We start from the raw sequence: 12,789 nt of genomic DNA on the forward strand, positions 1-12,789 counted from the left end.
GGGTGAGAGCAGATGTGCGTGAAATGGGAGAGATGAGTTTGAGAGCAGAGTTGATAGTAGAGGAAGGGAAGTCCCTTTCTTTAAAAAAGGACATCTCCTTCGTCCTGGAATGAAAAGCCTCATCCTGAGAGCAGATGTGGCGGAGACGGAGGAATTGTGAGAAGGGGATGGCTTTTTTTTGCAAGAGACAGGGTGGGAAGAGGAATAGCCCAGGTAGCTGTGAGAGTCCGTAGGCTTATAGTAGACATCAGTAGATAAACTGTCTCCAGAGATAGAGACAGAAAGATTAAGAAAGGGGAGGGAGGTGTCAGAAATGGACCAGGTAAGCTTGAGGGCAGGATGAAAGTTGGAGGCAAAGTTAATGAAGTCAACGAGCTCAACATGCGTGCAGGAAGCAGCGCCAATGCAGTCGTCGATGTAGCGAAGGGAAAGTCGGGGACAGATACCAGTATAGGCTTGGAACATGGATTGTTCCACAAAGCCAACAAAAAGGCAGTACCTTGTGATGTTATTATTTGTTAAAGAAAAATATTAATAATAATTAATCGGAGTTCTTATCACTAAATTTTGGGGTGAACAGATTTGTCTGACATTGTGTCCAAATCAGATCCCTTTTCCACTCGCCTCAAAACTATCCCATTTTATCTTCTAACCTACTCCTTGACCAAGCGTGAAAATGCCACATCTAAAATTTGGATTCGCATTGCCTTTGCCTTATCAAGCTTCTCATGGAATCCTAGAATCAAAATGATCGAGTTATACAGCACCTTAGGCTCACCTTTTATGTACCAAGTACCCATCTATGCTCATGCCATTTAGCAGCACTTAGTCATTAGACTTCTATGTCTTGGAGATTCAAGTGTGGGTATTTTTTAAATGTACATGCTCCACCATGACCTTGCATTACAGATTGCAACCATCTTCTTGGTGAATTTTTTTTTCTAAGGTCCCTCTAAATCTCTTACTCCTCATATTAAAACTATACCCACTGGTTTTAGACATCTCTGTTATAGGGTAATGTTTTCACTATGTATGCTGTCTATGCTCTTCTATTTCCTCTCCCTATGTCTCATACATCTCAGCTGCTCCAAGGAGTATAAAGCCAGCCTATTCAGTCTCCCCAACTGAAATGTTCCATCCCAGGTAACATCCTGACAAATCTCCTCTGCACCCTGTCCAGTGCATTCATATCCTTCCTATGACATGATGACCAGAAATGCACGTAAATATTCCATCTGAGCTTCAACCAAAGTTTTTATAAAGTTGTCCAGTGACTTCTCTGCTCTTATATTTCTATTCCCTGTTTAATGAAGGCTAGCGCCTCATATGCTTCTATGCCACTTTATCTTGCTTTGTTGACCACTTTAGGAATTGATAGGCTTGTACGCTAAGGTTCCTCACCAGGGCCTTACCATTCATGGTGTACGTCCTTATTAGACTTTTCAAGACGTGTTGCATAACACTTATTATGATTTAATTCATCTGTCATTGCTCTGTCCAATTTATCATCTTATCAATATTGTTCTGTAATTTGAGACAATCTTCCTCATTATCATCTCTTGTGTCATCTGCAGGTTTACTAATCATATCTCCTACATTTCATACAAATCACTAACAGCACAGATCTTAGATGTCATGTACTCTAATCTTTTGGTCCAGCTTTCCATTTGGGAAGGCTGTGAAATGTCTTGGAATATAAGTTTTTTTCCAGTGTTTTACATTTACAGAGTGCATCTGTGTCACATCAGTTTGTGTAATGGGAATTTAATCACGTACTGCCCATTAAGCTGCTGGTGTTTAGGGCAGCAATGAAAGTCCTCCATCACAGATGGTGTTCAGGGCTTCCTTCATTGTGCCAGTAGCTTCCTCTCAGCTTTCACTACTATCTGCCATGCAAGTTCTGGATGGAGACTCAGGAATACCATCGTACTGAGATGTAGAAGGATTCTTCATTGCTGTTTCTGTAAGTTTTGTTTTACCAGTCAGGGTTTTTAGCTCTGAACCTCTGAACCTGGTGGGCCAGTGGGCTACTCTTAGTTTGGCCTCTACCCTTTGACTTGTTTGGCATGGGTGACTCCACCCAGAGCCAAAGCATGAAACCCCGATTCCAGCGAACATAGCTTTCTGGATCATTGAAGCAAGCCAACCTCCAAACCACAACAAGGTTGTGATCCTCTTGGAGGAATGGAAATTTGCCCTTAAGGAATTCGCAAAGCACTGTCAAATATTTTGAATACAAAATAAAAGTTGCTGTTACAGAATTAGTGTGGTAAAAGAATAGAAAAAAATATCTGAAGAACTGAGCTAGTTTTTTAAAGGCAATGATCATACTCTGCTTGTTAACAATGGGAGGCCACATACGATTTGCTTTGGAAACTGACAAAGCAATCTCTTCTATGATACTCTGTCGAACCATGTCACATCCATTTCTAGGTAACTAAAACAACTACCTGTTTTCTTCTGTGTTCAATGCAATCAGAATTCCTTTGCTATCAGCCCTACAAACATGGTGGCACTACCATTGAGTGAACAACTTTCTGTACGAACACATCTCCACCTATAACAAGGGATTAATGGAAAGTAAAGGCATGCACTAGAGAAAATTGTTAAACGGGCCATTTTCTAGGAACACTGCTTTTCCAGGGTATATGACAGTTGTTACAGATGTCTGGTTTTGTTTGAAAGTAGCTCGAAATCTAAATGTGTGATATTGAAGTTAGATCCTGCTTTTGCTATTGCAGGATCTTTGCTCAACAGCAGGAGAAGTAAACATATAATTGCTTTAGCTAAATATTTTGGAATAATTTGTTAAATTAAGTAATCTTGAATTAAAAGGTGCTTTGTTACAAATGGACATATTTTGAATGAAATAATTTTTTTGAATTCTGAGTTAGTAGTAATTAGAATTTTGAATTAGTAACAATTACTTATCCATAGAATTTTATGCAAATACATTTCCATATTGTATAGCAAAATGTTGACTTTATATCCTTGTAATTTCTGCCAGTTACTTCATAGCATCACTTTGTGATACCTGTTCCTGCTCAGTGATACAAGTTTTTGATATTTGTTTCTTTCCAGGCCCTATACCCATTGGTTACCTGTCTCCTGTGTGTCAGTCAAAAGCAGTTCTTTCTCAACAACTGGCACATATTCCTTCAGAATTGTCTTTCTCATTTAAAGGTAGGGAAAGGGCAGTGAACAAAATCACTTTGATCAACAGATATACATTTAAGAATCCTTTCAAAAGAAATCATGAAATGAAATTAATCCATAACAGATGGGCGAAAACAATCTGTCTGAATGAAATGTAGAAATCTGATCTAGGTATACAACTCACCCTCTTGAATATTGTGATCTTAATGTACATCTTTAAAATAATTATTACCTTGCCTTTTGAATTGTTTTGATTCTGATAAATTTTGGACACTGGTGTTTTTCTTTTTTAGAGGAAAATAAAATTATGGAGAGTACTATCCCTAGGTATTCTTCTATTTACCTACTCCTGGTTTAAACTTCTGACAAAATAAAGCAATACAGCTGGACGAGCAACAAGTAGAACTGTTTATCAATGTCTAGATTCTGTTTACTGTTAGGTCTATGTCTTTATCTGTGGATATTTTTACTTTTTGATTTTTGTGCTCCAATCACATGGTTGTTTTTGATGTGGCAAATTACTTGGATTGGAATCAAACTTTGAATTTTCTGATAGTATGACATGAGACACGACTTTTTGCTGTAAATTCCAGCCATCATTTTTCCAAGAGAATGTCTATATTCATTCTGCATGCTTAATACTTATCCAACTCATGGCTGTATATGTACATTTTGTCATGTTGAACTCACAACTAACTCACCGTATAATTAATTGTGCTGCTTTGGTGTCAAGAAACCCCTTAATGTGAGGGGCAAGATGCTTAAAATATTTGCAGCATATTTCATTAGTTTTCATATTTTCTGAAATAATTATTTTACCTGTGGAAGCGCATTGCAATGCTTTTGTTGTGTTCATTTTAGCTGTTTACTTTGCTGTATGTTGTGTCTAACTTTGTTCATCAAAATCTAATAAGGATTTATGTTCGTGCTTTGTTCCCCATCTAACATGCATGGACATCCCATTCTCATGCTTGTTTATGTTTTGCTGTCTTGTATTGCTTTATTCAGATGCCATCTAACAACACTATCAGAAAGCAAATAGAAACATTACAGGTGAGTATGCATGGACTAAGTTTTCAAGCATATAGTTCAGACAATTGATTATAAGAATAGACCTAAAATTAATCAGTGTACTTGTATTATTTTTGGAAGTCAGCTACAGGCTATCACATAGGTGAAGTGTTATATTTCACTTGTTAACCCTTGACAAAATTTAAATTGCTTGGTGTTATGTGACGAAGGGCTTCAATATTGAGTTAATTACTGGTTTAAAAAAGAAAATGTGAGATTTCTGGTCTCAAAGCTAAATTTGCAAGAAACAATAAAGAGTATGATTAACACAACTGGCCTCAAAGGAAGTATGAAAAAATCACAGTGGATTATGTTTGTTTTCCTGAATGCTTTCCACCAACATAAGGTGGAATGGAAGTATTAGACCCACATAATTCCTAATGAATACAGTTATCTTTTAAGCTGAAGTTATCCTCTTTTCTGAAAATTAATACATTATTCATCTATAGCAGTTACAGGTGCAGAGAGGTTATTGTTTAACTTGTTACATCATTTGCTTTTTAAGATTATAGTAAAACTTTAATAATCCACTGGAAATCCTAATGGTTTTGCTTCAGGCTCATTGGATTCTCTTACCCTTGTATGGAAATATCTGGCTTTTAAGTCCCCACAATCTACCATCTGAGGTTTAGTTTTTGTAGTAAATTGATTTGACCTGCCGGTCATAAAAGATTTGTGGAGCTGCAGGGATGGTGCAGGGCAATAACGATTGTGTGGCATGGACCAGGGGCTCTGATCCAATTAAGTTTATACTCATCCAAACAATCAATGTAAAGCTAAAACTTTATAAATATTTAAAGCATTCATTGAGAATCAGTCTTCCTTGCAACCTCATTCCTGTTATCAACTGTCAGTTGTGTTTTTTTTAAACCGATGTCCCATCCTTTCTGTTTCTCATCTCCCAAAATGTTGTGCTGGATCAGTTGGTGGCAAAAGTGCTGATGAGTGCTGACTCATCAAATTTTCTTCTTAAGTGGTGTGGCTTATTTTGAATTTTTATCCAATATTTGTAGATATTTTGTAATATGTCATACTAAGATAATTGCAATAGGATCCTTTTGGTTAGATTTGATGTGTTTCTATTTTAGCCAAATTGCCAATGATTTATTAAGAATGTGTGATCTGCAATCTAATCGAGGATGAATTGGAAACCCTTCAGTGATCTCAAATACTTTTGGGCTGTATAATATAATGAATACAATATATGCACATAATGAAGATGTTGTAAGAGCTCCAATAAGGAAGGATGTTTTTCTGTATCAGATAATTTGTTGAGTTTTTTATGTTTGCAGAGATCTTTAAAAATTATTGGTTAAATACACTTAAAAGATTTTTTTTTAAGTGTACATTCAACCATGTGCAATTTAAACTAGAAATTTAATGGTGAAAATAAGGCCAAACAAATCAATGTAAATGAGGACTTGTCAATTATAAAGTTGTTTGTATTTGTTTTACTTCATATGTTTATGGATAATCTCTACATCTGTTGTGTGATATGCATATTCATGGTATCAGTATTTGATTTCTGACCGTTACAACTTTTTGCTTTTTTCTAGAACAAAGATCCCAAAATGTCTCGGGTTGCACTGGAATCATTGTATAGATTGTTATGGGTTTATGTAATCAGAATTAAATGTGAAAGCAACACTGTAACACAAAGGTAAGTAAAGGCATGCAATTTTATGTTAGAAATATCAATGAATTGTTCTTAAGTGCTATGATTCCTGAAACACATTGAGCAGTGTCAGAAATTTGGCATATGGAAAAATAGTTCTCTTAGGAACAGAACATTGAATGTGTACTGAAATTAAGGACATTAGGAACAAAACATAGTTTCTTTGAGTAGTTTTATAAGAGTTGTCCTGAAAGTTGGAATATTATGAGAATTAAAACATACAATAAATTAAATCTCAAGTTATTTTACGGCTTCACACTTCACAAGTGAATAGCTTAGAATATTCCAGTGTTAGAAAAAAATCACCATTGTTATTTTGGTCATCTTGCCGTCTATTGACTTGAAGAACAGCTTATAAATTTATTTGTCTTATAAATCTTTTGTTGTTCTGCTAGCTTTGAGGAAAAACATGGTGAGGCCACTCAGCCTCTTAAGCTTGCTCCTCTCATAAGGCTATGTTTGGTTCTGACCTCAACTCTACATTCTTTCCTATTCCCCATAACTTTATCTCCTTACATATTAATACCTGCTTAATTTATATTTAAAATATTCAAAGACTTTCTTTCTAGAATGATGGTGAAAGCAGAATTCCAAAGGTTCATATCTCCTGAAAAATATATTTGCTTTATGTCTGTTAAATGGGTGAACACTTAATTTTTAAAATGGTGACTACCAGTGAAAGATCTCTCCACAAGAAGGAGCAAGCAAACCACATGCACCCTGTTAAGACCATGAAGATCTTGTATGTTGTACGTGGAAAACAATCCTATATTGTTATAATAGATTAATTATTCGTAATTTTCTGATTTGGAAGTAAGGTAGTTTACCACATAACTGCTGACATATCCCCATGTAAATGAGAGACATTGTGATTTCTGTGCACACCCCAAGTCCCAAAGCTGCGGTTAGCTGTTTTGGGTTTTCCTGACTATGTATTGAGGCCTCAATGTGCATACTTGCATGTGTTTCCCCATGACTTAGGAAACATCGTCAGTTTTGACAGCTTTGATGACTTGGATTAGCTGGCTGTTGGTTTACTTTCCAAATGCATGTGGGTGGGCTTGTTCCCCCTTCATTGGAAACCAGTGCTATTAATTTAGGGATGAACTTGTTGCTGTGCAGTGCTTACCGGAGGCTGTTTCTTTCATGTGTTTCCGCTAGGTTAAAAGAGAGCATTTCTTGTAGATTAATTTTGAACTGATTACTGAAATTGTTTTACTTGTGATACCTCCATTATTATTAGACAGTAGAATTTCTTAGGTATGTTACATTAAATGCTGCTTATAAATTACTTTTAACTTAGAACTTGTCTTACGGGTTTTGTTTCTTTATTAGTAAACTACAGTTTTGTAAATTGTATCCATACTAGTGGTAATTATGTTTTAAATCTATATTTTTCCACTTTCTTACTTTGTAAACAGTCGCCTTTTAAGTATCGTATCAGCACTTTTCCCCAAAGGCTCCCGCAGTGTGGTCCCGCGTGATACACCTCTGAACATATTTGTAAAGATCATCCAGTTTATTGCTCAGGTATGTTTTTCCATTAATAGTCATGGCGTGATTCTTTATTAGTCATAACATTAAAAGCTTTCTACCTTTCATCTCTCAGTCATTTAAACTGAAGTAACAGAATGGAATTGTTAAATGTTGTGCAACTGTCTACAACTCTGTCCCATGTAAAGTACTTAATTTTCAATGCAATAAGTAAAGTCGTTGATTTTCATTTGCTCTGATATTGCCAGTTGCATGTTTTTGAAGTCTGCTGTTTCTTCCTCTGCGGTTCCATTCAGAACCGCTGTTATCACCAACAAATTTTGGTCATGATGATCTTAACCTGATCATTAACTGGACACACATGTTTTATATTAAACTATCACACAGATGGAAATTGGGAGGGTAGTGCTGACTATATCTGCAAGTGATTTTCATTAGCTTACAATATGATCAATAATGCCAGTGTTGATTCTGCCAGGACTATTCAACTTTGGATACAATTAGCTAATACAATAGGAGATACCAAACCAAAGAGCAATGTTATTTTATTGAACTGGAAGGAGACCAATCCTCCTCCTACATTCCAGTGGTTTTCCCAAACTATATTATGTTTAAATTTAGAAAAAATTAGAAGTGATATTTTTGATTCTTCGGTTAAATTTGAAGAAACTTGGAACCCCTATTCGGCATTTTCATATGATGTAATTTGACCTTTCCGAATCTTCCTTATTAACTTAAAATATATGAATAGAGGAGCAGAGTTGACGACATTACTGAATGTGTTCGATTTAAGATATTGGTCTAGCCCTGTTTTGTTCCATTTGCTCTTTTTGGGTTTAGTAATAAGTTCTTTTTTTGTTTGGGGGGATTTTTCTTTGTACGTATTTTTTTTCTTTTTATTCTTTTTCTTTATGATTAATTATATCATGAGTTTGGAAGTCTATTACACCTGTGTAATTTGAAATCTTTTTTGTATATGTTTATTAATAATAAGATTATTCCAATCTCTTTGTATCAACATTGTTTTGTTTATAATTTTGAAAATTAATAAAAAGATTTAAAAAGAAAAGAAAGAGCAATGTTGTTGAAATTTCTCAGGATAGCCTGTGAAACACAACCACTAATACCTTCCCTCTATCAGGTCAGAAGTGGAATGTTTGCTGGTGATTGCAGAGATAATGAAGCATCCTATGTTTTTAGCAAAAAGACTAGGATGATACTCGGGCTTGGAATGTAAATGATAAGTGATGATTATGATGCACATATCAACAAAGTGATTGTCCATAAAATTTTGAGCACTTCCATGTAATGTTAACATGCTAAATTACCACCATCATAAAGAATCTCTGATTTAATATTTGTGTGGTTGTGCTGAAGTGCAAAGAGCATTTGAATGGCAGTGGTAGAAGACTCCGTAATAGGTAGTGACAGGAGCAGTCTCGTAGAGGTGGTGAGTATAGTCGCCAAAAGGCGGAGAAATATGGTAGGTGTAAGCTTCTGAAATTGGTCGTTATACATGCTGTTTCTAGAAATGTCAGCTGTAGACAGGAGGACCTACCTGCCCTGGCAGGAATAGGACTAATGGTAGTCTAGGCAACTGGCTTTTGTGAATGTCAGATGTTCTCATAATTTTAAGAATTATGTAGCATTGCACCTTGCAGTAATAATTTGTTTGAAGACACACTCTTGGAAGATACTTCATTAATTCATTCCATCCATTTTGGGAAATTAAAAAAGTGTTAATTCAAAATTAATTCAATCTATTCAATCAAACACCAATCAAATCGCTGAAGAAAAATGCGCTCTTTTTAAATTCTTCCTGTTGGCCCGTGGACGTCACCGAGTTAGACCAGTAGGAAGAATTTAAAAAGAAGACAGCTTTATAGAGCGGGCTTGAGAGTAGGAGGGCTTCGGCAATAACGGGTCGAGGTGAGGTAAGTTACTTGTGAAGAATAGGAATAAGAAGTATGTCTGTGAGGCTGTTGTTCTGTAACTGGTGTCAGGTGTGGGATGTCCAGGAGACTCCCAGACTCCCGAACAGCCATATCTGCACCAGGTGCATCGAGCTGCAGTTCCTTAGGGACTGGGTTAGGAAACTGGATATGCAGCTGGATGACCTTCGTCTGGTCAGGGAAAGTGAGGAGGTGATAGATAAGAGCTATAGGCAGGTAATCACACGGTGGCCTAGGGAGACAGATAAGTGGTAATAGTCAGGAGAGGGAAGGGCAAGAGTCAGATACTAGAGAGTACCCCTGTGGCTGTCCCCCTTAATAGTAAGTACTCCTGTTTCAGTACTGTTGGGGGGCAGAACCTACCTGTGGGAAACAACAGTGGCTGTGCCTCTGGCACAGAGTCTGTCCCTGTGGCTCAGAAGGGTAGGGAAAGGAAGAGGGTGGCAGCAGTGATAGGGGACTCTATAGTTAGGGGATTAGACAGGCAATTCTATGGACGCAGGAAAGAAATGCGGATGGTAGTTTACCTTCCAGGTACCAGGGTCCGGGATGTTTCCGATTGCATCCACGATATCCTGAAGTTGGAAGGTGAACAGCCAGAGGTCATGGTACATATTGGTACCAATGATATAGGTAGGAAAATGAAGCAGGTCCAGAAAATAGACTACAGGGAGTTTGGAAAGAAGCTGAGAAGCAGGGCCTCAAAGGTAGTAATCTCAGTGTGCTTGTACAATAAGGATGGGTTGCACTTGAATCTGAGAGGGACCAATATCCTGGCAGAAAGGTTTGCTCAGGCTGTTGGGGAGAGTTTAAACTAGAATTGCTGGAGGATGGGAACCAAACTGAAGAGACTGAGGAATTGGTGGTTGACTCACAAATAGAGAAAGCTTGTAGGCAGTGTGAGAGGGAGGATAAACTGGTGATAGAGAAGGGATGCACTCAGACTGATGGTTTGAGATGTGCCTATTTTAATGCAAGGACTATCATGAACAAAGTGGATGAGCTTTGAGCGTGGATCACTACTTCAAGCTATGATGTTGTGCCCATTACAGAGACTTGGGTGGCTCAGGGACAGGAATGGTTACTTTGAGTGCCAGGCTTTAGATGTTTCAGAAAGGACAGGGTGGAGGGCAAAAGAGGTGGGGGCATGGCACTGTTGATCAGAGATAGTGTCACGGCTGCAGAAAAGGAGGAAGTCATGGAGGGGTCGTCTACAGAGACTCTGTGGGTGGAAGTTAGAAAGAGGAAAGGGTCAATAACTCTACTGGGTGTTATTTATAGACAACCCAAAAGGAACAGGGACATCGAGAAGCAGATAGGGAGAGAGATTCTGGAATGGTGCAATAATAACTGATGGGATTGTCATGATAAGAGATTTTAATTTCCCCAATATTGATTGGCATCTCCCTAGAGCAAGGGGTTTAGATAAAGTGGAGTTTGTTAGGTGTGTTCAGAAAGGTTTCCTGACACAATATGTAGATAAACCTACAAAAGGAGAGGCTGTATTGATCTGGTATAGGGGAAGTGAACCTGGTCAGGTGTCAGGTCTCTCAGTGGGAGAGCATTTTGGAGATATGAATCTCCTTTACCATGGCATTGAAGAGGGATAGGAGCAAACAAGTTAGGAAAACGATTAATTGGAGTAAGGGGAAATATGAAGCTATCAGGCAGGAACTTGGAAGCGTAAATTGGGAACAGATGTTCTCAGAGAAATGTATGAAAGAAATGTGGTTAATGTTCAGGGGATATTTGCTTGGAGTTCTGCATAGGTACGTTCCAACGAGACAGGGAAAGGATGGTAGCGTACAGGAACCGTGGTGTACAAAGGCTGTTGAAACTCTAGTCAAGAACAAAAGAAAAGCTTATGAAAGTTTCAAAAACTAATGATAGAGATCTAGAAAATTAGAAGGCTAGCAGGAAGGAGATTAAGAATGAAATTAGGAGAGCCAGAAGGGACCATGAGAAGACCTTGGCGAGCAAGATTAAGGAAAACCCCAAGGCATTATACAAGTATGTGAAGAGCAAGAGGATAAGACATGAGAGAATAGGACCAATCAAGTGTGACAGTGGGAAGTGTGTATGGAACCGGAGGAGATGGCAGAGGAACTTGATGAATACTTCATTTCAGTATTCACTACAGAGAAGGACCTTGGCAATTGTAGGGATGATGTACAGCGGACTGAAAAGCTTGAGCATATAGACCTTATGAAAGTGGATGTGCTGGAGCTTTTGGAAAGCATCAAGTTGGATAAGTCACTGGGACCAGATGTGATATACCCCAGTCTACTGTGGGAGGTGAGGGAGGTGATTGCTAAACCTCTGGCAATGACCTTTGCATCATCGATGGAGATGGAACAGGTTTCAGAGGATTGGAGGGTTGCAGATGTTGTTCCCTTATTCAAGAAAGGGAGTAGAGATAGCCCAGGAAATTATAGACCAATGAGTCTTACTTCAGTGGTTGGTAAGTTGATGGAGAAAATCCTGAGGGGCAGGATTTATGAACATTTGGAGAGGCATCATATGATTAGGAATAGTCGGCAAAGGCAGGTTGTGCCTTACGAGCCTGATTGAATTTTTTGAGGATGTGACTAAATACATTGATGAAGGTAGAGCAGTAGATGTAGTGTATATGGATTTCAGCAAGGCATTTCATAAGGTACCCCATGCAAGACTTACTGAGAAAGTAAGGAGGCATGGGATCCAAGGGTCCCTTGCTTTGTGGATCCAGAATTGGCTTGCCCACAGAAGGCAAAGAGTGGTTGTAGACTGGTCGTGTTCTGCATGGATGTCAGTGACCAGTGGTGTGCCTCAGGGATCTGTTCTGGGACCCCATCTCTTTGTGATTTTTATAAATGACCTGGATGAGGAGGTGGAGGGATGGGTTAGTAAATTTGCTGATGACACAAAGATGGGGGTGTTGTGGAGGGCTGTCAGAGGTTACAGTGGGACATCGACAGGATGCAAAACTGGGCTGAGAAGTGGCAAATGGAGTTCAACCCAGATAAGTGTGAGTTGGTTCATTTTGGTAGGTCAAATATGATGGCAGAATCTAGTATTAATGGCAAGACTCTTGGTAGTGTGGAGGATCAGAGGGATCTTGGGATCCGAGTCCACAGGACACTCAAAGCTGCTGTGCAAGTTGACTACGTGGTTCAAAATGCTTACAGTGTATTGGCCCTCATCAACCGTGAGATTGAGTTCAAGAGCCAAGAGGTAATGTTACACTATTTGGTAATTACAGCGGTAATGTTCAGGCCCCACTTGGAGTGCTGTGCTCGGTTCTGGTCACTACAGGAAGGATGTGGAAACTATAGAAAGGGTGCAGAGGAGATTTGCAAGGATGTTGCCTGGATTTGGGAGCATGCCTTATGAGAATAGTTTGAGTGAACTTGGTCTTTTCTCCTTGGAGCGACAGAGGATGAAAGGCAACCTGATAGAGGT

The 12,789-nt window shown here is 38.4% G+C and overlaps 1 protein-coding gene across 18 annotated transcripts in view; it reads left to right on the plus strand.

Annotated features, from left to right (window-relative positions):
• fryl (furry homolog, like) overlaps positions 1-12,789 on the plus strand; it is a 372,606-nt gene that overhangs the window by 198,612 nt on the left and 161,205 nt on the right. For 13 of the 18 annotated variants that reach the window (XR_011885352.1, XR_011885353.1, XM_072252739.1 and 10 more), the window contains 4 exons: positions 3,082-3,183; positions 4,165-4,209; positions 5,784-5,887; positions 7,324-7,432. Coding sequence is in view for 16 of the 18 variants with exons in the window: in XM_072252739.1 (XP_072108840.1) it covers positions 3,082-3,183; positions 4,165-4,209; positions 5,784-5,887; positions 7,324-7,432 (360 nt within the window). In the remaining 2 variants the exon portion in view is untranslated. The remainder of the gene's footprint in view (positions 1-3,081; positions 3,184-4,164; positions 4,210-5,783; positions 5,888-7,323; positions 7,433-12,789) is intronic. The other 5 variants (XM_072252734.1, XM_072252736.1, XM_072252737.1 and 2 more) reach the window with 1 other exon arrangement.

Source organism: Mobula birostris, chromosome 3 (genome assembly GCF_030028105.1).
Source record: "Mobula birostris isolate sMobBir1 chromosome 3, sMobBir1.hap1, whole genome shotgun sequence".
Classification (NCBI taxonomy): Eukaryota; Metazoa; Chordata; class Chondrichthyes; order Myliobatiformes; family Myliobatidae; genus Mobula; species Mobula birostris.